The 25,586-nt window shown below is 38.1% G+C and overlaps 1 protein-coding gene across 1 annotated transcript in view; it reads right to left on the bottom strand.

The window, feature by feature from the left end:
- The window catches only part of LOC150108079 (dynein axonemal heavy chain 3-like), a 1,881,116-nt gene that overhangs the window by 1,154,218 nt on the left and 701,312 nt on the right, over positions 1 to 25,586 (bottom strand). The window contains exon 34 of the mRNA XM_090415945.1: positions 21,104 to 21,261. Within this exon, the coding sequence (XP_090272071.1) occupies positions 21,104 to 21,261 (158 nt within the window). The remainder of the gene's footprint in view (positions 1 to 21,103; positions 21,262 to 25,586) is intronic.

The raw sequence follows: 25,586 nt of genomic DNA, 5'->3' as shown, positions 1-25,586 counted from the left end.
ACGAAAGTTGCAAGATGCAAGTAGCAGGGATGGTTTCATGTGGCTTGAGAAATGAGACAGTGTATTATATTGCAGAGTAAAGTGGAGTTTTCAGAGAGTAATAACTGCTGTATTAATATAGATAATGCACTGGTTCTTCTGTATACAAATGCCAGGAGAATTAGGAATAAAATGAATGACTGTGGCTTTGATTGATTATCTCAGTCTCTCCAAAGACCATCAATATTAGTGAAATCAGATGGAGGTTCTGACAGGAATAGAAATTGAAGAGTTGGATATATTTTATCAGGATAGGAAAGGTAAAAATAGTGGAAGAGTGTTAATCACAGTAAGAGATGAATTGTATCCTCTCATGGTAGAGAATCAGAGAGTCAAATGACACTAAGAACTCTGAAAATATATGATTACTAAATAACTTAAGGAATTCACAACGTATAGTGGAATATAAATTAAAATAAACTTTAGGTTTGGCAAATTTTGGAACACAAGGACTACATCTGGTTTCACCAGTAGAGCCACTCTGGGCTTGCAGACATGCTTGCTCTGGACACGCCACAGAATACGGTGTCAGAAAGCCACAATAATACACCGCAGCAAGTATAAATTTGAAAGACTATTCATAGAATCAGCCTCAGCCCTAAGAAACATGCCAAACCTCAACAAATTTGGACGCATAAGACTGCCCCAAATTTGGGAGACTTACATCTTGAGAATTTCAGCCCAATGGCCAAGAATACCTAATATAGCCTACTTGGGAGGCACCATGAGGACTTTAGGAAAAACAGTAGTTTCCTCACTTCGACCTCATTTGCTGTTTTTAGTGCCTGCATGCACGTGTCTTAATCTTATGTTCCCATGAAGATGGCAACGTGACATTGCCGAAATATAGGAAGTATATATTAAAATTTATTTTAATTTATATTCCAGTATACGTTGTGAATTCTTTAAGTTATTTAGTAATCATGTGCAACCAACTTATAAGCCTTTCTACGAGAAAATATATGGTGCAAAATAAAAAGTTTACAAGACAAAAGTTTATAGCTTCCGTAGCATAATTGGAAGAACAGCAGAACATTGCATCCTTCAAATGAAAAAGACCTGGGCTAGATTTCATGTCATGATGAAGGGAATCCTTCTATGGGCTTTTTCAATTGAAAGTGAGTTAGCCAATCTCATAAGCAGAGTTTTTTTCTTCCAGAAACTTGGGTTTTTCATTCCATTTACAGACAAACTGGCCTTAAGAACACATACAATTTACAGACAAAAATATTGTTGTTGGATTTCCTGGAGGTGTCACGTAATAATAATAATAATAATAATAATAATAATAATAAAAGACAAGTATTATTGGGATGCTGCTATGCCTCAGGAAATTTAGATGATGATAAGCAAGTAATGTTTCAGGAAGTTTGGTAAGTGCAAAGTGAGTGATCATTATGTGGGACTTCAACTATAGTAATATTACTTATACCTTGCCTTACTTCATGTAATATACATCTGGATGGATATTATCTGAAGACCGGTCCCTACTCTTCTTTCTTCCTTTCTTTTTTGTTGTTCCTCTTGCTCCTTTCCCCCAATGTTATTAGAGTAGTCGAGGGCTAAGTGTGAATCTTTCCTATTGTATTATGTTTTTTTCCATCTCACACAGTGGGAGTCTGATTTCCCTCCCAAAAGGCAGGTTTGGAGGCCTTATGGTGGCAGCCCCACCACCAAACTCACTCTGTGAACGGTTGGTAGTCCATCCAGGGGAAATTTCCAATTATTCGCAAAGCTCTGAAGAAAAAAAATTAGAATGGATTTAAACAGAATTGATCCGGCTAATGGACAGGGACTTCTCTTTGAAAAATTAAAAATATCAATTTGGAATATCCGTGGAGTCACACACAAAATTGATGAGATAAACAGAATGAATGAAAATTGAAGATATCAATATACAGGAAAGTACAGAGAAATAGTAATGGAAGAATTAGAAAAAGAATTTAACTAACAAATAAAATAAACAGCTAAATACAGTACTTTATGCAGATGACCAAGTACTAATTTCAAATTCAGAAGATAAACTCCAAATTGCAACTAACCATCTAAATGAAATAGCAAAAAAATTCTCTGAAACAAAAACAAAAGCTATGCCAATGTGTGGAAACACCATTCAAAATGTCAAAATTATGTTTAACAATAAAATAATAGAATAAGTTACAGAATTCAAATACTTAGAAAATATAATCTCGCAATACAATACTAATTCACAATTGGAAGCAAGACTACAAATTTATAATTGAATGAATGGCATAATATAGATTTGAATATGGCGCCAATGCGACGTAAGATAATGGCGTCCAAAAATACGACGGCATTGTTCAAAAACTATAACGTGAGAGAATTTGTCCAATGTGATGTGTGTGGAATGTATGCATTCTCGAATGAGGCTGGAGTTTGGATTGAAAGTGATAGTGGTGGGAGAATTTGTAGAAAGTGTATGCAAAATGAGAAGTCGAAGTATGTGTCAGGTTGTGAGACAGTTATGGTTGAAGAAAGCCAGAATGCGAGTGAAAATAGTGGCATGATAGGGAATTGTGGTGTACAAGATGGCAATGTGAGTGGTGATCTAAGAAAGAGTGAGAGCAATTATACAGAAAGAGAAAATGGTTTGAATGATAAAAAAAATGAGGAATTATTTGTAGGAAGTGAGATCGCTAGGTTGCGCGCAGTGATACAAAATGCGCAGCGGCAATTAGAGCACCTGCAAAACTCTTTCCAGAGTGATTCGGCTAACGTAAATAAACAGCGTGGGAGAGTTTCCGAAATGAAGGAAAGAGTGTTGTATGGTGACTCGTTATTAAGAGGAGTAATAGATGGGAGTGTAACTAAATCGTACTTACCGGGTGCGAAATTTAAGGATGTAAGTGAGAGTATTAGAGTGCAAAAACAGAGGGTGAAAGAATTAATAATTGTGGCGGGTACGAATGAATTGAAAGGTGATAAATTTTTTATGAGAGAGGACTTGAAAGTATTGTTAAAGGTAGCGAAAGAAAAGAGTGACAGAGTTAGAATGGTGAGTCTGTTACCGCGGTATGACAGAGAGGAGTTTAGAAGGAGGGCCATAATCGCAAATGACATTATGCGCAGGTTATGCGGATGGTGTGGTGTGGAATTCGTGGACATGTGGAATGAGTTTGATGGGCGAAAGGACTTATACAAGATGGATGGCCTGCATTTGAATGGACTTGGTGTGCGGAGACTGGAAAAAGTGTTGCTGAATGAAGTGAAAATGGATGTGCAGAACCAGGGAAACTAGAACTACCAAGGAGGGGGGGAAGTCAATATCCAGATATCAGTGAGACAGTTGAGTGTAAAAATGTATATAATGTACCTGAGCCAGCACTAAGGACAAAAAATGGGAATGGGACATTTAGAATAACGCATCAAGATATTGGTGGGACAAAGGGATCACTGCAATTCTTGTATACTAATGCCAGGAGTAATAGGAACAAGAAGGAAGAATTTTTGGCCTTGATTGGCTCTTCCTGGCCACAGGTTATTGGCATTAGTGAAACATGGCTGACGGAAGATGATATAGTTAGTGGGATAGAATGTGTAGGTTATAGTATGTTTAGGAGGGACAGAGAGAATAAAATTGGGGGAGGAGTGTTATTGATTATAGCTGGTGAACTGCAGCCAAGGAGAATTGAAGTATTGCAGGATAGTGAAAGGAGCTCATTTGAGGCTATTTGGTGTGAGATTGACACTGGCAGAATAAAATATACAGTTGGGTGCTGCTATAGACCAGGTGATGGAATAGATGGTGGAGATGGTATGCATAAACAAATTGATGAAATGAGTGGAAGGAGGGTAATTATTATGGGGAATTTCAACTATGGTAACATTGATTGGAAGGAGGAGAGGACACATGTGAGGAAGGAAATGGATTTTATTCAATTATTAAGGGATAACTATCTGAAACAGCATGTAATTGAAAATACTAGGGGTGTGAGAGTGCTTGACCTGGTAATTGCATCTCAAAATTTGACTGTAATGAATATGACCATGTTGCCACCTATTGGTGAGAGTGATCATAAGGTCTTGACCTGGGAGGTGGCTAAAGGTGTGCAATTTCTGATTAAGACAGGGTATATGTGGAATTACCGTGCTGGCAAGTATGACAAGCTTAGGAGATTGCTTGGATCAGTGCCATGGCATGTACAACTGCAAGGGCTGAACGTCGATAGAGCATGGGAAGTGGTCAAAGAGCATTTACAGGAGGTTATGGCTGATTGTATACCTAAGGTTCGAATAGTGAAACAAGTAGGGGTTAAATGGATGAATAACACCATTAAGCTTGAGCTGCAAAAAAAGAAACAACTATGGAGGGAATTTAAAGAAAGGGGTGACCTGCAGGCACACGAACGGTATAAAGTGCAGGCCAGAAGAGTAACGAGTGTGGTAAAAACAGCAAAAGCCGATTATGAAAGGAAACTAGCTATGCAAGCAAAAGAGAATTTGCTTGCATAGCTAGTTTTTTTCAATTTGCTGCATGCAGTTCTTTCAATATGCTGCAAGCAAGAAAAAAACTGTACATGGCAAAATGATTTTAAGGAATGACGATGGTAAAGAGTTCACTGAACCAGTCGATATAGTGGAGTTACTGACCGTGCACTTTGCAAAAATATTATTATTATTATTATTATTGTTGTTGTTCCGGGAAACTCCAAGCAGTCGACAGACTCATCGAGGGAGGCCCTAACATCATGTCAAGAACAACTATTCAACATTCACACAGTATCTATCATACCTTGCCTTGAACTCATTCATGGTCGTAGCACCCACAACAGACTCTGGAAGCTTATTCCACTCATTAACCACTCTCCAAGTAAAGAACCTAGCTCTAACACCCTTGTCAACCACGCTCTTGCCCAGCTTCCATGCATGGCCCCTAGTCCTCCCACCACCAGTCATATTTTCAAAAATATCTTCTGGATCAATCTTATAAACACCCTTCAGTAATTTGAATGTCTCAATCATATCACCCCTCCTTCGTCTATCGTCCAATTTCTGCAACCCCCAAATCTTCAACCTATTCTCATAAGGTTAATTCCACAGACCTGCTATCATCTTGGTCACTCGTCTCTGGACCCTCTCCACTTCCTCCCCATCACGAAGAAACCCTGGTGCCCATAACTGGGCATAGAAGTCCAGATGGGGTCTTATCAAGGCTCGATACAGAGGAACAACAACTTATTCGTCTCTGCATGTTAAAGTATTTTTCAGAAGCCAAGTGATTTGGTGAGCTGTTTTAGTTACTTTTGCAATGTGCCCCCTACACTTCAATTCCCTATCCACCAACACTCCCAAATCCCTGGCCTCATCAATCTCCTGGAGTATGGTTCCACCAATGCGATATACTGCTGCTATTCTTTTCACCCCAAAAGTGCATAACCTTACACTTTGCCACATTAAATTGACATCCATTTTTCCTAGCCCAGTCTTCCAAACTATCCAAATCATCCTGTAAAATTTTGACATCCTGTGCACTCACAATTGCTCTACCCAACTTTGCATCATCAGCAAGCAAGTGAACACTTCCTCTCAGATCCTTTCCAATATCATCGATGAACAAATTGAAAAGCAGTGGTCCAAGAACAGAGCCCTGTGGCACTCCACTAGTCACAAGACGTCTTTTAGACTCCACTCCTGAATAAACCACTCTTTGATATCTCTCCTTCAACCACCCTCCTATCCATCTCACCAACCCTATATCTATATCCATCTGCTCCAGTTTACTGATTAGGGTTCCATGTGGTATCCTATCAAAGGCCTTGGCAAGGTCCAGTAGTATCACTGTAAACCCATTACCCCTATCCAGTTCAGCCGTCACTGTGTTATAAAACGTGAGCAAGTTACTGAGGCATGATCTACCCTTCACAAAACCATGTTGTCCCCCATACAATATCCCATTTTCATCTATCCAATCCTGTATTCTTTTCTTGACTAATTTCTCTAAGACCTTGACAATGATTCCTGATATGCTAATCGGTCGGTAATTTACAACAGCAGTCTTGGAACCACCTTTATGCAGTGGAACTATTTTCCCCCTCTTTCCACCCGCTCGGGACTAACCCAGACCCGAGACTCAATTTAAACAAAATGGTCAAGGGTACTAACAATTCTTTAGCTGCTTCTCGTACAACACGAGCTGGTATACCATCCAATCCCACAGATGTATTGACATTGAGGTTATGCAATAGACTACTCACCTCCACTTCATTAACCACAATTCCTGTATAATCTACTGGTTTATTCGTTTCTGCAATGTCGCCACCTAGATGATATACTCTTGCAAAGTGCTCACTCAGTAACTCAACTATCTCAACTGATTCAGTTACCTCCCTACCATCGGCATTCTTTAAAATCAATCTGCCATGTACATTTTTCCTTTTACTTGCTACATATCTAAAAAACTGTTTAGGATTCTCTTTAGCCTGCATGGCCAATGTTCTTTCGTAATCCTTTTTTGCTTTTCTTACCAGACTCGTCACCCTTCTGGCCTGCGCTTTATACCGTTCATGTGCCTGCCGGTCACGCTTCTCCTTAAATTCCCTCCATAGTTGTTTCTTTTTTTGCAGCTCAAGCTTAATCGTGTTATTCATCCATTTAACCCCTACTTGATTTATTATTCGGACTCTAGGTATACAGTCAGCCATTGCTTCATGCAATGGCTGACTGTATACCTAGAGTCAGCCATTGCTTCATGCAAGCACTTCTTAACTACCTCCCATGCATCCAAGTGGTGATGTTGAAAAAATGAAGGAACCATTAGTTTGTACGGGAATTGTGATGAATGAAGTGGGGGTGAATAGTCTATTACAGAACCTTAATGTGAATACATCTGTGGGATTGGATGGTATACTGGCACGGGTCTTGCATGAAGCGGCTAAGGAATTATCAGTGCCTTTGACCATGTTGTTTAATCTGAGTCTCGGGTCTGGCTTAGTCCCGAAGGCGTGGAAAGAGGGGAAAATAGTTTCACTGCATAAAGGAGGATCCAAGACTATGGTTGCAAATTACCGACCGATCAGCATATCAGGAGTCGTTGTCAAGGTCTTGGAGAAAGTAGTCAAGGGAAAAATACAGGAATGGATTGATGAAAATGAGATACTGTACAGAGGACAGCATGGCTTTGTGAAGGGTCGATCATGCCTCAGTAACTTGCTCAAGTTTTATAACAAGGTGACAGCCGAACTGGATAAGGGAAATGGGTTTACAGTGATACTGCTGGACCTGGCAAAGGCGTTTGACAGGATACCACATGGAATTCTAATCCGTAAACTACAACATATGGAAATGGATATAGGGTTGGTGAGATGGATAGCTGGGTGGTTGATGGAGAGATATCAAAGAGTAGTTTATTCAGGAGTAGTGTCCAAAAGACGGCCTGTGACTAGTGGTGTGCCACAAGGTTCTGTTCTTGGACCACTGCTGTTTAATCTGTTCATTAACGATATAGGGAAGGGTCTAAGTGGGACAGTTCATTTGTTCGCTGATGATGCAAAGTTGGGTAGGGCGATAGTGAATGCAGAAGATGTCAAAGTCTTGCAAGATGACTTAGATCGACTGGAGTTCTGGACTAAGGAGAATGGATGTCAATTTAATGTGACAAAATGTAAGGTTATGCATTTCGGAGTGAAAAGATTAGCAGCAGTATACCACATTGGTGGAACTGTACTCCAAGAGATTGATGAGGCCAGGGACTTGGGAGTGTTGGTGGATAGGGAGATGAAGTTTAGGGGGCACATTTCGAAAGTAGCTAAACCAGCTCATCAACTCACTTGGTTGTTGAAAAATACCTTGACGAGCAGAGACAATCAAGTTATTGTACCTCTGTACCGAGCCCTGATAAGACCTCATCTCGACTACTGTGCCCAGATTTGGTCACCTCGGTTCCTTCTTGATGGGGAGGAGGTGGAGAGGATCCAGAGGCGAGTGACTAAGATGATAGCAGGTCTATGGAATGAACCATATGAGAACAGGTTGAAGATTTGTGGGTTGCAGAAACTAGTTGATAGGCGGAAAAGGGGAGATATGATTGAGACATTCAAATTGCTAAAAGGATTCTATAGGATTAATTCAGAGGATATTTTTGAGATCAGGACTGGTGGTGGGAGAACTAGGGGACACCCATGGAAGCTGGGCAAGAGCGTGGTTAGCAGGGGTGTTAGAGCTGGGTTCTTTACTTTTAGAGTGGCAAATGAGTGGAATAAGCTGCCAGAGTCTGTTGTGGGTGCCATGACAGTGAGCGAGTTCAAGGCAAGGTATGATAGATACTGTGAGAATGTTGAACAGTTGTGTGAACATGATGTTTAGGGCCTCCCTCGATGAGTCTAAGGACGCCCTGGAGTAGCCCGTAGTAATAATAATAATAATAATAATAATAATTGAAAGAAATTTTGGAAAACAAATGACTAAAGAAACTCAATTAAGATTACTTAATATGATCTCTAAACCATCTCTTAAATTTGGAAGTGAAACATGGATTCTAAAACAAAGAAACACAAAGATTAGAAACAGCATAGATGAAGTTTCTAAGACCTCTCCTGGGACTCACTAGATTAAATAGAAAGAAAAACTCAGAAATAAGAGACCCATTTAGATACAAAAAACATCGTACAAGAAATAGAAGAATATCAGCAAAATTGGCTACACCACATAGAAAGGATGAATAACAATAGGATTTCCAAACTCGCATTACCTGAACCAACATGCAACATCATCTATAGTGGCACCAAGAGCATGTACAGTGGGACATGGTAGCTCAGAAAGCTGTGTGATGGGGCAAATAATCATGCTACACCCTGTATGGAGTAGATGCCTAGTGAATATCTCTTACCAGAGTGTGTAATCTCGACTATGAAATTCGGAGATAGCAATGTGATGGTATGGTCCCATTTTTCCTGGTTCGGCCTCAGATCTCTGTTTGTTGTGTCACCAACATTTAACTCCAAGTGGTATCTGAACATTCCGGACAATGCAATGCTTACTGCTTTGTGGTATTTCTACAGAACTGACCATTGTCTCTTTCAGCAAGACAATGCACTATTTCATAAGACTGCTGCTGTAAATGCATGGTTGGTGAACATGAACATCACCAACTTGACTGGCCTCGACACAGCCCAGATCTCAACACTATTGAATATTTGTGGGATGAACTGCAGCATTTTGTGAGGTAAATGGACGTCCACTCCACAACAGTCCAGGACCTCATTACAAGCCTACAGGAAGAATGAACCAAAATTCCCATTGCTCACTATGTTACACTTGTGGAAAATATGCCCTGTAGGATTGCAGCAATTATTGCAGTGAAAGGAGATCCTACATCTTATTAAGGTGAACACTATGGCTGTTTGTTCTTCACAGTATGGTGTCTGTTGACTTATTTCCAAGTGGTGTGTGTGTGTGTGTAGAGAGAGAGGGGGAAACAACTGTTGTATCAAGAATATGATGCTCGAGCTTTCTGGTAGGTGACTAGTATAGTAAGGAGAGAGAAATTAGAATATAAGAGGAGGCTAGCACTGTAATTCAATGAGAACTACAAGGGGGTTTCTTTTTTTCACTATGTGACAAGTTAGAAGGGGAAACTTGATTCTGGACAGTTTACCCTTTTTGGAAGGACATGGTAGACAGGTGACCAATGCAGATAACATAGCTATTAATAATCACATTATTAGGATGATTGTTCCATTTTGGTAAAGGAGAAGCGAATGAAAAGGGGGACTAAATGGGATTCCACCACATTTTAAGGGAAATGTGCTATGGAACTGACAATGCCATTAACGTTGCAGTTTAATGAAAGTCTTACAATGGGGCAAGTTCCCAAAGAGTGAAAGGAGCCTAAGATACGGCATTGCATATGGATGTTGATATGATGGAGAGATCAAAATAGAGACTGGTTTGTATTTATTCAGGAGTTGTTAAGAGTTTGAAAAAGTTGATAGAACTCATATACAGAATTGGGCAGATGAAGATAATATTATTTATGCAAAACATCAAGCATTTGTTAATGGGCAATCTTGGTTTAGTAATCTTGTTGCTTTTATAATAGAGTAGCAAGAACAGTGGATGAGAGAAAGCATACACTTTTTTGTTGTTGTTTTGTTTTCTTCAAAGGCATTTGACACATGAAAGTTAGTATTTTAAGTTGCAACATATGAGTTTGGATATATCAGGTTAGTGGACTGGACTGTTAACTGATAGAAATCAGATACCTGCTTCAGAGAGCTATATGGCTAGGATGATTACAAGTGGAGTTCCACATGGTTCATTATTAGGACCATAACTGTTCAATTTTTATGTCAATTCATAATAATCTGGGGGGGGGGGTGGGGGGGGGGGGGGGTGGGGGGGGGGGGGGGTGGGGGGGGGGGGGGGTGGGGGGGGGGGGGGGTGGGGGGGGGGGGGGGTGGGGGGGGGGGGGGGTGGGGGGGGGGGGGGGTGGGGGGGGGGGGGGGTGGGGGGGGGGGGGGGTGGGGGGGGGGGGGGGTGGGGGGGGGGGGGGGTGGGGGGGGGGGGGGGTGGGGGGGGGGGGGGGTGGGGGGGGGGGGGGGTGGGGGGGGGGGGGGGTGGGGGGGGGGGGGGGTGGGGGGGGGGGGGGGTGGGGGGGGGGGGGGGTGGGGGGGGGGGGGGGTGGGGGGGGGGGGGGGTGGGGGGGGGGGGGGGTGGGGGGGGGGGGGGGTGGGGGGGGGGGGGGGTGGGGGGGGGGGGGGGTGGGGGGGGGGGGGGGTGGGGGGGGGGGGGGGTGGGGGGGGGGGGGGGTGGGGGGGGGGGGGGGTGGGGGGGGGGGGGGGTGGGGGGGGGGGGGGGTGGGGGGGACATGCACACTATCTTTCCTCTCTGTGTCTTCTTTCATACCACCTCAAGCAAGAATCTCATATCTCTCGCTGCCCAATTTACATTACCTCTCAAGTCATTTATTCTTATCATCACACAATCATCTCATCCACCCTTTCACCACTTTTAATTGCCATAACCACACTTTCTATCATTCCTTCAGGTAAACACTCCTCATACATCCTATCTTGCACACCATGGAACCCCATACATTACACCTCATGCCACCCTGTTCCTCGATTGCTCCCATGCATCCATCACTCTCTCTCCTCTAACACTTTCTCTCTGTGTTCCCTTACTTACCTGCCTTCCAGACATCACTCTATCCCTGGTTCCAGTGCTCCCTCGCATTCTTCTCATTCTCTCTCTCCTACTGTTTCTATTCTCTCTCTCTCTCTCTCCTCTTCAATCATTCCCATAACTCTCTCTCATTCCCTCTCTTCCACTGTTCCTATTCTCTCCTCTTCTATCATTCACATAACTCTCTCTCATTCCAATTCTCTCCTCTTCTATCGTTCACATACCTCTCCTTCATGCCCTCTCTTCTACTGTTCCCATTCTCTCCTCTTCTATCATTCCCATACCTCTCTCCCATTCCCTCTCCTACTGCTTCTATACTCTCCTCTTCTATCATTCCCAAACCTCTCTCTCATTATCTCTCTCCTACTGCTTCTATTCTCTCCTCTTCTATCATTTCCAAAACTTTCTTTCACTCCTACTCTGATTTCCCTTGCATACATCTCTTTCATTCTCCTAATCTCATCTTTCATACTGCTCATCTCGTTCCGAAGACATTCCATCCCCTCTTTCAGATTATCTATCCCTCTCTGCAAGTTAATCAATCTTACTTGGCATTCATTTACCCAATCAAAATCATCTCCGTAAGCTCCACAATCATTCAAGCCTTTCACACTCCTGACTCTTATTTTTTCATTCATACTTTGATTGGTAGAGCCTTTGCTTCTAACGGCTTGCAAAAAGTTAAGTAGGTTTGAGCATGGTTAGTAGTTAGAAGGCGAACAATTGTTCGATAGTGTTGGCACATTCTCCCTTGATGAGTCTTTGGACTCCCTGGAGGTGTCATATAACAATAATAATAATAATAATAATAATAATAATACTTTGCTCGTCATTCTCTCGTTTCATACTGTTCATATCCCGCTCATCATTCTCTCGTTTCACACTACTCGTCTCCCACTCGTCATTCTCTCCTATCACACTGCTCATCTCCCGACATTCATTTTCCATCCCTGAAGCAACTAGGTCAGTTATCGAAATATCTAATTCAAATTTTAAAAGGAATGCCATTTCCTCTCACTGCCTGCATTTTTACACATATACGCACTCCACCTTCTCTCACCGACCATGTATCCAACTCTCAGAAAGCATACATGCCACAAACACTGCATGCCACAAAGTCCTTTATTATGTTACATATAATAGAGTTCTTAAATGACGGAGGACTTAGTGACAGCCCATTTGTGATTGCAGCTGTGTCCACCATCATTCCTTACTGCCAAGTAACTACTAAACTAATCGCAAAAAATATATATGAACACTGTATCGTGTATATATATACATGCTAAATATAAACATATATACAGGTAGTCCTTGACTTACGACGGGGTTACGTTCCAACCTCTCCGTCGTAAGTCGAGGACTTTTGTTAATTCTTGATTTCTGTTATAATATTTTCATAAATTAGATTTCTATATAACTTAAAATGGTGAAAAATGTATAAACTTACATAAACATTTATAAATTATTTATTAGCACATACAAATAAATAAATACAAAATTAAGAAAGAAATATTTAAGAAAAAAATACATAAGCACATATCAAAAATGGTGCACTTACTTTAATTTCAAATTCCTCTAAATATTAGTTAACATAAAGAAAAAAACTTATAAACAATGTCTTTAATTAAACAGGTAAGTAACTGTCACTTATTCGGACGATATGCTTATTTCTCATGATCAGGAGTAGCTTTTTTAATCAGAAAATTGGTTAATGTTGTCTTTTGAGTTTTTTTCTTTTTCTCTTCATATATTTCGCGATAACATCTGACTGCTTCTCGAATTTGTTTTTCAACTTTGACGAAGTGATCAGTGTCTTGATTCATATTTTCAAGTAGCTGAAGTCCTTGATTCAGTTTAGAAATTACTTCAGCTAATCCTTTTACAGTAAATTTTTGTACCGACTTCTCTTCTTCATCTTCCTCATTATTCCTTTCTTCTTTTACAACTCTTTTCTTTTGGAAAATCAAGCCTTGATCAGTCAGTTCACCTTCTTCGTGATCTGCTAATTCTTCTACATTGGTAATATTGATTTCTAAATCCAGTTTTCTTGCAATTTCAACGATTTCTTCACCAATTTGTTCTAACATACTATGCTCATTGCACTCTTCGAGTGTCTTCTGCAGTAGTAACTTCTTCCAAATTTCTTGAATACATTGTTCCGATACTTCCTTCCATGAAGTTCCAATGTTCTGGATACATTGGTTAATATCGTAATTTTTCCAAATATCGCATAATGTTATAGCATCATTGTTCATTGCTGTTATTGCTTTAGAAAATGTAGTTTTCAGGTAATATATCTTTATTGCAGCAATCGAACCTTGATCAATAGGTTGAATCACAGCTGTTGTATTGGGGGCAGCAGATACATCACCTTTATAATTTCATTCAAATCATTGATGTGAAGAGGATATCCTGGAGCACTGTCAAGCAGCAATAGAATTTTAAAAGGAATGATGTTTTTTTCAAGATAGTATGCACGTACTTCTGGAATAAAACAATTTACGAACCAGTCTTTGAATAAAACAATTGTCATCCAAGCCTTAGGATTACTCTGTAGTAAACTGGCAATTTATTCTTGTCAATGTTTTTCAATGCTCTGGGGTTTTGTGAATGGTAAACAAGAAATGGTTTTAATTTAAAACCAGCAGCATTTCCTCCAAGAAGAAGAATAATCCTATCTTTATATGCCTTAAAACCAGGCGACGATGTAGCTTCTCTGTGAACGTAAGTTCGTTCTGGCATTCTTTTCCAGAACAGTCCAGTTTCATCTACATTAAAAATCTGCTCTAGCAAATAGCTTTCATCTTTTATCATCTCTTTCAGATTTTTCTTGAAAATTTCGGCACTTTCAAAATCGGAACTAGCAGATTCTCCCGTTATTCATATATTATGCAAGTTAAATCGACTTTTGAATCGATAAAACCAACCTTTACTAGCGCTAAATGTATGCTCGCAGTATTTATCTTCTTGTCGTTTCCTTAAATTGTCAAATAGGCTGCATGCTTTTGTTTGAATCATAAACAAACTGAGAGGAATATTCTTGTTGATTTGATCATCTATCCATATCATTAAAAGCTTCTCCATTTCATGAATTGGCCTTTCGCTTTTTATCGTTGAAATTGTACATTTCATATTAACTGCCCCTTTAGCTGCCTCCATTATTCTTGACTTATCTTTTATGATTGTTAAAACAGTTGAATGGGATAGTTTTTCTTCTCGTGCTATTTCACCAACTTTCTTACCTTTGTCATATGCTTTAATGACCTTCATTTTAACATCTAAACTTAAAGTTTTCCTCGCCTTATTTTTTATGTTGGAATTTTCATCAGTAGTTTTCCTTCTCCTACTGGACATGATACAGTTATGATGAGATACAAAAATTGCAACGAGAGAAAAACGAACACTTTGACTGTTGATTAGCAACTAATGTGCCAAAGGCTGTGATAAGTTAGAAGATGAATCATAGCAGCGGCTATTGCTTTTAGTGATTAGGCTTTGCTTGTTGACTAATGGCGATGCTGCAATGCATATACAAAAGCAATGTGATATATGTATGTATATGCTGGCGGTAAAGTTAAATTAGAGATTTTTTAATAATAATAATTACTGGCAGCGAATTTAAATTAGAGAATTTTTAATAATAATCATTGCTGGCAGCAAAGTTAAATTAGAGAATTTTTAATAATAATAATTGCTGGCGGCAAAGTTAAATTAGAGAATTTTTAATAATAATAATTTTGGCCGTTGTAATTGCAAATCATCGTAAGTCAAGGACTACCTGTATATAAATATAACACTATATTCAACTATACTAAATAGCGAAAACTTATCTTCTCTTCCACTGCAAATGCTGCCGACTGTGACCTCGCCTTCTCGGTAATGCAAAAATAACACAATATATGACAACGAAAACTCCAAAAGCAGAACCACTAAAGAACACTCATGTTACTGAGAAAAAAATTTAGCACAATTCACAAAAGTATTCACACTATACACCATTTAAAAAACACTTCTTTTTATCACAGCTCAAATCACCAGCCACGTGCTTCAGCGACCCTCAATCCTTCATTTCTCATTGGGCATGGAAATGGGGGATGCGAGTTCAATGCTGCAAAATGTAAGGTTTTAAAATTTGGAAAACAAAGATGGGATGCAGAATTTATGCTTGGTGAGGATATATTGTTGGAGGTGGAAGAAATAATAGATCTGGGGGTGATAGTGGATAAGGATCTGAAATTCAGGGGACACATAGCCAAAATTGTGAAGTCAACACAAAAGCTTCTGGGAATGATGCAGAGGACACTGAGATGTAGAAGTAGGGAGATTCTTGTTCCATTGTATAAGGCTTTGATTAGGCCACACATGGACTATTGTGCCCATATTTGGTCACCTGGTTTTCAGAAGGATGAAGAGATGTTGAGAGGGTCCAAAGGCGACTGACTAAGGTAGTTTCTAATCTCTGTATAAGCATCTTAAGAATGCTGCATTTACAAATTTTTTAACATAATATATTCTGTTAATTATGAACCTAAACTTATTTGTTAAGAAAGTGGTGTGGGAGTTCCACTTCATATTGCTATTGATATGGAGGAGGCTCAAATACTTGACTGATTTTGTTTTTTTTGATTAAGCTATAGTTACAATTTAGGATGTCACTACATTTCCTTTCATGCCTTTTTATGATTATATTGTGATCTAGCTTATCTGCTAACATGAAGTACATATATCTCGTTTTATCAGTATTAATATTAAGTCCATTATTGCTAAACCATTTATTTATTTTAACATATCACCATTAATCCGATTTTTTAGATCTACAAGGGCAATTTCAGTTTATATTAATGTCATGTTGTGTCATCGGCAAAGGATATCATTTGTAGATTTTATTTACCGATTATATTTGCGAATTAATCCGATTTTTTAGAACTCCAAGGGCTGTTTCGGTGTATATTAATGTCATGTTGTGTCATTGGCAAAGGATATCATTTTGCCAAAAAAGTTTGTATTTACATAAATCATTAACATATATTAAAAATACATGTTAATGATTTATGAAAAAAATAGGAGTCCTTAAGGGCCAAAGCTGTATAACTGAGAGGAGACTTCCACATAGCCTTTAAAGGAATGTGGAGAACTGACCAGGGCTTCTGACCTAATGTCCAATCCTCACCTTCTCGTGGTACACCCTGTTAGGTATTTACCTGAATACTGAACAAACAAGGATGGGCTGGCAATTTGGGATTTAGCCGACCAAATTGTATTCTTATTGGCTTAAACCACAATATTAAATGATGGTACAAGATGAGAGAGGGGCATTGCCCAGTTAAACAAGACCCCCCCCCCGTTGTTTTCGCCATAGAACCAGGGGTGAACAGCGAAACGTCAGCTACTGGAACACATCCTAAAACACACCAAAATTCAATATCACCAGAATTGAAGATCGGTACTATCAACATAAGAAGCCTCAATGCAAAGAAATTGAGCTAGCAGAGGAATTGGATAAGTACCAGATCGATATAATAGGGGTGACTGAAACAAAAAAGACAAAAACTGGTGAGCTCTTTCTGAGCAATAAATACAAAATGTTATATTCAGGCAATGCCAATCAAGGAAAAGGAGTAGCCATATTATTCAACACTAAATACGAGGCTAATCTTCTTGAATGGCAGGCAATTTCAAGTAGAGTGATGTGGGCAAATATCAGAATGGGGAACTGGACAATTAGACTTATTTGTGTCTATGGTCCCACAGAAGGTTCTACTAAGGTAGGAGTGGAGGAATTTTTTGAGGCTTTAGAAAAGCAACTGACACAATGAAAAATGAAAAGTTGGTCCTTGTTGGGAATCTAAATAGCAGAGTACGAAATGATTGTCAGACATACAAAATATTTTGGGAAAATTTAGAGAAAAGAACAAAGCTAATAATAATAGCAAATACTTGTTGGATTTCTGCTCAGGACATGGACTGGTTATTACTAACACCATGTTCCAACATAAAAATGTACACAAATTCACATGGAGAGAAGAAGCAAGAAATAAGAAAAGTCTCGTTGACTATTATTGCTGATAGTGATGTTTTCTTTCTGGTGCAGGAAACTAGAGTGTACAGATGATTTGACTTTGGAAGTGATCACCATTTAGTCTTAAGCAGGATAAAATTGAACTTCATATTGAAAAGAAGAACGTGTAAGAAAGTTTTGAAATGAATAAAAGTTGAGCAGCTCCCAGATGTGAACTGTAGACTAAAATACACAAACATTATTCAAGAAAAAATGAAAGAGTTTGAGAACAGGAATCAAACCTTGGAGATTCAGTGGCAAGCTCCGAAGAAAACATTGATTGATTCTGTCAGAGAGGCATGTGGTGAGGTTGTCTGCAAGGATAGAAAAATCAGAACTCCTTGGTGGACATAGGAAGTTAAAGAGGCAGTAACAGAAAAGAAGAAAGCAAAAGATCATTGCAAATAAGTCAGCTTGTGTTCTTAGAGAATGCAGAGACAAATGTAAGAAAGCTAAACACTGTGCAAAACTAGCTAAACAAAAGTAATGGGAAAACTTTGATAAGAACATAGAAAATAAATATCAAGAAAGTGGCAAGATATTCTGGAGGTTGTTGAAGAAGCTCAGAAATGGAGGAAAGAGTGCTGTAAAAGGACTTAGAGATGATAAAGGTGATATGAAAACTGGAGAAAAAGATATACTTGAAGTATAAAGTAATTACTTCAAAAAATTGCTAAATGAAACAAGTAGTGATAGCAAAGTGGTAAAAAACACTGACTAGGAATGCAATCAGAAAAACATATCCATGCTTGAAGTAGAAAAAGCAATCAAAAGTCTGAAATGTGGAAAGGCAGTTGGAGTAGATGATATTAGACCAAAAATGCTCAAGTATAGAGGTATAAAATTTTTACAGTGGCTGCACTGCATAGTTCAGAGAGCCTGGACAGAAGGACGAATTCCAGATGATTGGAGGAGAGCTCTCATAATATCCATATATAAAAAGGGAAATAAAACGTGAGAATTACAGAGATATTTCTCTACTGAGTGTTCCTAGTAAGATTTATGCCAGTATACTTGAGAAACGGTTAAGAAGGATTGTGGAAGAGAAGCTTGGTGAGGAACAAGTTGAATTCAGGCCAAATAGAGGCTGTCAGGATCAGATCTTCACTTTATGACAAATAGTCGAGAAATCATGGGAATATAACAAAGAACTGTATTTAAGTTTTGTTGATCTGGAAAAGGTATATGACAAGGTGCCAAGAGAGAAGCTATTCAATACGCTACAGTTATATGGCATCAATGGAGCATTATATCAAGCAATACTTTGAGTCTTTATTTAAGTTGTAAGTCAGCAGTTAGAATTGAAGGAACTACAGGAAGATGTTTTAATGTTAAATCTGGTGATAAACAAGGATGTACATTATGCCCTCTGTTATTCATTATCTATATGGATCACATTATGAAGGAAAGTGGTATTAAACATGATATCAGAATTGGAGATGTTAATGTCAGCTCTTTGCTTTATGCAGACGATGTTATACTTCTAAATAAATCCACTACAAGTCTGCAAGATTCCCTGACTAAATTGAATAACTGTTGTAATAGATATGGTGTGAAGGTTAGCAATAAAAAGACAAAGACAATGAAAGTAGGCAGAATAGTTGAAAATGTCAACTGCGTTGTGAACGGAGAACCAGTGAAACAAGTAAAACATTTCAGCTACTTAGGCACAATTTAGTGAAGATGGTAAATTAAATATGGAAACAGAATTAACAGAGCCGGTATGGTAGGAAGTCAATTGAATAAATTCATATGGAATAAAAGAGAAATTAGTCGGAACACTAAATTAGCTGTATACAAGACAGTGTTCAAACCCGTTTTAACTTATGGATCTGAGAGCTGGGTCAGAAGTAAAACACTTGATCAAAGACTAGAGACCTCTGATATGAGAGTCCTGAGAAAGATTAGAGGCGTGAACAGATTGCATCAATGGCAATATCATATTAAAAATGAGGATATTAGGAAAGAACTTGACATTGTCAGCATCCAGGAATGCATTAGCAGAGCTAATCTCAGGTGGTATGGTCACTTAAATAGAATGGGAGAGGAAAGATTAGCAAAACAAGTGTTCTTTGCCACGTTGGCAGGAAAACGACCCAGAGGAAGACCAAGATATAGGTGGATTGATACGGTACAAAGTGCGTTAGACGATAGAAATATAAGATCTGATAATGTTGGAGTCTTGACAAGTAACAGACTGATTTGGAGGAAAATTGTAGATAGGAAGTTAGTAATAATGTAAATTTTTCATGTAGTACTATCATATCCTGTACATCGTTTGAGGGTACATGGCAGGAATTTGATGATGATGATATTAAAAATAGGATGGATCCTAGTACCAACCCTTGCAGGACTCCGTATTTTATTATTTTTGTTGCGCTTTTAAATGTGCTAGCTGGTATATTATTTTCTATCATTCTGATAGGATCTGAACCATTCATCAGTAATTCTTCTAATGCTGTATTTGGATATTTTCAGTAGCAATAGGTCATGATGAACACAGTTATTGTTATCATGATGAACACAGCCTTAGATATATCAAGAAAAACAGCTGCTGTGTGCATTCCTTTATTTATTCCACTACAGACCGTTTTATGAAACTCTAATAGCACACTTTCGGTATTGAATCCAGATCTAAACCCATTCTGATTAGTTGCGTAAAAGGATATGGTATTTAAACAGCTATTTAAGCATTTTTTTATTAGGATTTCGATAATCTTTGAGATTGTGGATAGTATAGATATTGGTATGTAATTTTTAATTTCATTTCTGATGCCTCCTTTAAATAGTGATACAAGTGAAGCAGTCTTTAAGTGTTCTATAAATTTGCTGTGTTCAAAGGATTTATTAATGATCTTTGTAAAGAACTGTAATTTGTGTTTAATGATAATGTTTTTTTTTTGACATTTATATTGTCACATCCCATTTTTTCCCCTTTTTTAATCCAATTACTACACTCTTTACCTCATCTTTTTTACTGCATGCAGATACATGGAATTCTTAATTGACGGAAGGGGACTCATGTACTTTGTCCTTTCTGCAGAGTCAAAATCACAACTACCATAGTTTGTCAAGTGGTTGTTCATTTTGTTAAGTACATCAGTGACATCATTGTCCTCTGGGAATTCAAGTGTTTTCCTGCTTTGTATTATCTATTATCATATTAACCAACCTCCATTCTTTACTTTAATCATTCATATAAGAAAGAAAGTTCGATAGGATATAATGTTCTTTTGCCTTCTTTATTTTTTCCTTTAGGTGTTTAGCAAAATTTTTGTAGTCGTGTTCAAACATTAAATTGTAGGAATTTTTCCTATGCTTATGGTAGAGCTTCTCTTTTGTCCTTATCATATTTTTTAGTACATCTGTTATCCAAATCTCACATCCCACTAACTGCATCCACTTGCAGTCAAATCCATTTACTCTATGTTCTCTTTTTTCTGCCTAGTGCTATTCACCCCTTGTTGACTAATGTCATTCACAAAAATATCACAATATATTGAAATAAGCTACTTTTTCCTATACTCTACAGAGCCTTATTTTTTTTATTCATCCTCTAAAATATACACAAACATCTTCAGTGGTTTTCAATGTTTTCACCAAGCATACACAATAGAATCCTAACAATTATACACTCTTCAAAAAAGTTCTCCACCCACTTAATCTATTCGAACAGTGTATACCACTCTCTGCAAAAAACTTGTTTTGCAACTATTCTGAGTATGATCATGTATACTGAAAATGGTAGTTTGTGATAGTAGTTTGTGATTCATTATCTTTTTTGTAAATATAAGATTCCATGATAATAATTGCATAATTGCTAAATAATAAAGATAATTTAATAAATAAATATCATGTACATACTTTTCTTTTGGTAAATGTACAAGATAACTATTAGTTAGCGCTGATTTTCCAGTTCCTGTAGGCCCTACGAAAAGTAAGGGGATCTCATGACGTAAATAAATCTGAAGCATAAACTTCTGTCGTACTGTTTCATCTGTGGGAATTATAAGTTCATTAACCTGAAATATTAAATTAAAAAATTTAATATTTTTATGTACGATTTATGACAAAAGCATAAAATAATTTCTAACAGAGTATTAACTACCTTACCCCAGTCCTGAAGATATTTTCAGGTGCAAACTTTGTTGCTCACACTTGGATAAAGGATTAAACTAAATTTATTATTATTAGAGTATTAATTAAAAATAATCCAGATTTTCTTATTGGCAGAATTTGTAAGCTGTATTTTTAATCTACTTGAAAGCAGTTCCTTACTATCTAATATTATTCTATATTTGTAGGCTTTCCAAACAGTTGTTTCCAGTATTTAATTATATGCAAATGCCAAACAACTGGATGAGCCAATTATCCAATCTATATAAATTTATATTCCCTTATTATTTTACAGCCAGTATGCGAAACTCTAAGATCAAAACTACGATCTATGAATTTCATGCTGACGAACTATCGGCGAATCCAAGCGTAACTGACCACCTGGTAGTACCACACCAAGGCAACTCGAAGCAAAGGTGGAGCATGCTCCCTCACTATCCTTGATATTTTCTCAAAATGTAAAAACACACAGCTCCTAGGAGATGTAATATTGCTTTACATTATGAGGAGAGGTCACTCAAATATATAAATTTATATTATTATTATTATTATTACTACAAACCTCCATGGAGTCACAAGACTCACCGAGGAAGGCCTATCTTAGGCAACACAAAGTCATCCTACCACTCTTTAAACTCATTAACTATTGATGCTCTTACAATTCTATCAAGCAGTGCATTCCATGGTTCAACCAAACTCCATGAAAAAAAAAAAAAAAAAGCAACTCCTCACCCTCTTGCTAACCACTTCCATTTGCAACTTCCAGGGATGACCTCTTATTCCTGCTCCTTCCCCATACAAAAGGTCTCTATAATATTCATCCTATAACTGCCTCTTGACAGTTTAAATGCCTCAATCATATCACTTGATATGGTCTGATCAGTGCTTTATACAATGTTATCACTGAGGTATTCTCTGCTTAACTTCTCCACCTTTGTACTGTGCCACCTAAACGTCAAATGTCTATCAATCATCACCCCAAGATCCTTTACCTCTCCCGCTTACCCAGAACATTTCACCAATAGAGCATGCAATTTTCCAACAACAGACACCACATATCAAGATCTCACATTGCAATGCATTAAACTGAAGTGCTCAATTATTTTCCCAACTGTCTAGCTTATTCTAAGCCCTCCTGAAGGGCTACAACATAAGCACTATCACTAATAACCCTCAGCTTCACATCATTTGCAAACAAATGAATATCTCCATGCAGTCCACTGACATTAAGATTAAACAGTAGAGGTCCCAGTACTGAGTCCTCTAAAACCCTAATTTTGACCTACTCTTCCTTGACACTTCTTCTCTAGTACACAACTCTCTATATCAGACAGCTAATCTCCAATCCAATTCACTAAATGATATATAACCCTATAAGGTGTAACTTAAATATTAGATTATCATGTAGCACCTTATCAAATACCTTTTCAAGAATGAAATATCTCAATAAAGTGTTCATTAAAGAACTCCACTATGTTATCTGCATCGGCCACTTGACCCTTATGTAACAGTCACATTCTTTCACAATCATTCCATGAAATATGTCTTTAGAATTTTCATGGATTGCAGGGCTTCTCGTATTCCAGTTTTGCTTCCTTACTATTCCAGTCACTTTCTTGAACTGAGTTGTATGTTTCTCATGAAACTACTTTCCCAAAACATAATTTTCATCTGCAGTTTCCATTTGATCTTATTAGTCATCTACTTTACATTAAAAGCGATATTTTTTTCACTTGAGGTGCACTTGATGTATACAACTTGCCATTGCTGATAAAAAATATGTCTTCACTAGTTTCCATGCACTAATGATATCCTCCCTTCTAAATGCTCCAACCATGAACTGTTCCAAGCTGATTTCTAAGATTATTATAATCACCTTTCTTATAACTCCACATGAACTCCATCTCAGTTATAATCAGATCATCTGATGCTAGGACTAAAACAAAAACTCTTGAATGCCTTTCCTCTACATGCTGCTTAAGACATTTCCCTGAAGAATTCTAGAAATTCCATTCTTTTGCTACTACTATGCTGTTTCTCTTCAAAATTTATATTTTTGCAGTTAAAATCTTCCACGATGATCACTCATTTGCTCTAGCAAAACTGCCTAAACATCACTTGCTCTTCGCCCTCTGTGTTCCCTGACCAGCAGTTCTCCATGCTTGTATATGATTAGAGGTAAATGGAGGAATAGTGGCAGCCAGTTCAGCAGAGCAGCATCTATGGAAATACCGACAGAAAAGACATAATGAAGAAACAATGCATCCATGGGTAAGTGGTTGGAGGAAGTCAGTGAAATAATGGTTATCAGGTTATCAAGCAAGTAGCCCTCTTTTGAGTACAATACAGTATTCTGAGAGAGGTGCACCATCCCAGATATGAAATTTATGAAGCGTTAGAAGTTTAGAAGAGAAGCAATGTTTAGAATGAAAAAGAATATATCGAGCTTTTTTGGATGCAGAAACATCTGTGGATATAATATGATTATGCCAGGAATAGGCTTGCTGTGAAATTCAGCCAAAGAAGAGAAAATTATCTTAGTGTCAAAAGTGAGGGAGAGTCATGGTCTTTCTTCTGGGAAATAAGGAAGGATTGTGTTGTAGCATTGAAATTTACTAGATTATCTTTATCTCACTTGGGAATAGCGAGAAGATCAGTGTTTAAGGCATGGGCCCATAGAAGATCTTAAAGCTCAAGTCAAGTATTACAAAGTTTTATGAACGGCAAAGAGGAATGGAGTGCACTGTCATCAGCAAAGCTATGAATATGACTCACCATTAGTGATAGAAGACCACTGATATATAGGAGAAAGAGTGAAGGTGAAAGCAGAGCCTTGGGGTACTCCAGTATTGAGAGAAAATTTGGATGAGAGGAAACCATTCTCCATTACATATAATGAACAACCAGAGAGAAAACTTGCAATCTTATCACAAAAGGTCAGAAGGAGATCATAAGATATGGCATCTTGGAAAGAAGGTTGCGATGCAAGACTTGATTAAATGCCTTAAATATATCAAGAGGGACTACATGAGATTCTTCAAATCTTTTCATGGTCTGTGTACAAAGGTGGGTAAGATTAGTGAGTAGATCTGCTGTCAGACTATAATGGTGGAATTCATACTATTGATCACTAATTAACAACCAATGGGTCTCTGGAACAGAGAAAAAGTATTTGTTGATAATGTTCTTCTTCATCACTTTTGAGAGTCTTAAAGTGAGGGAAATAGGATAATGCTTCATGTTAAAAAAAACGTTTCATTTTCTTGACCAAAAAGCTCTGGAAATACTTTTATTGGGATTATATTGATCAAGTGCATATAATAACAACTAAGTTATACCAACTAGTTTCACCAACTAAGTCTGTTGGCATCTTCAGGGTACATAACTGATGTACGGCACTAAAAAGTAAAAAACTGTTACAAACTATAATCAACCGGAATCAGTTGATTATAGTTTGTAACAGTTTTTTTTATGATTATGTTACAAACTATAATCAACCGGAATCGGTTGATTATAACAGTTGATTGTAACAGTTTTTTTTATGATTATGTTACAAATTATAATCAACCGGAATCGGTTGATTATAGTTTGTAACAGTTTTTTACTTTTTAGTGCCGTACATCAGTTATGTACCCTGAAGATGCCAACAGACTTAGTTGGTGAAACTAGTTGGTATAACTTAGTTGTTATTATATGCACTTGATCAATATAATCCCAATAAAAGTATTTCCAGGATAATATTTCAATGGCAGACTTTTATCCCCCTTTTTTTTTTAGGAACAAGCTGGATAAAATTTTGCTTCCATGATGTTGAATAGAAGCCTGATAAGCAGCAAGCTTATCAAGTAGATACAGGATGAATGTTAATTCTGGAGCACAAGCTCACAGTACAATTTGAGGGATACCATTTGCTCAGAAACTTATTCGTATCACAGCTATTGTTGTATCATCCCGATGTCCTTCTGACAAAAAGTAAAGGGAAGCATACTGGATGTAGTTTGTGAAGTAGCAGGGAGAGATTTCTCATTTCTAGAGAAGGGTTCTCTGCCAACTCTTATCTTTAGAAGATGTTGCCATCATTGTTCAATTAGGATGTGAGAAAGGCAGGGCAGAGGCAAAGGGAAAGTTTTGCCCAAACAAATAACCTTGGCAAGGAACTAGAAGGCTTGGCTACCATTTGAGCAGGAGGCACTTAGTGCATTTGGCTCTTACAAAATCTGCTTTAGATTTG

This window comes from Typopeltis vanoorti, chromosome 3, assembly GCF_054136105.1.
Source record: "Typopeltis vanoorti isolate ZY-2024b chromosome 3, IOZ_Tvanoo_1.0, whole genome shotgun sequence".
NCBI lineage: Eukaryota > Metazoa > Arthropoda > Arachnida > Uropygi > Thelyphonidae > Typopeltis > Typopeltis vanoorti.
Note: the sequence above shows the minus strand (reverse complement) of the source record. Positions and strands in the feature narration are given on the sequence as shown.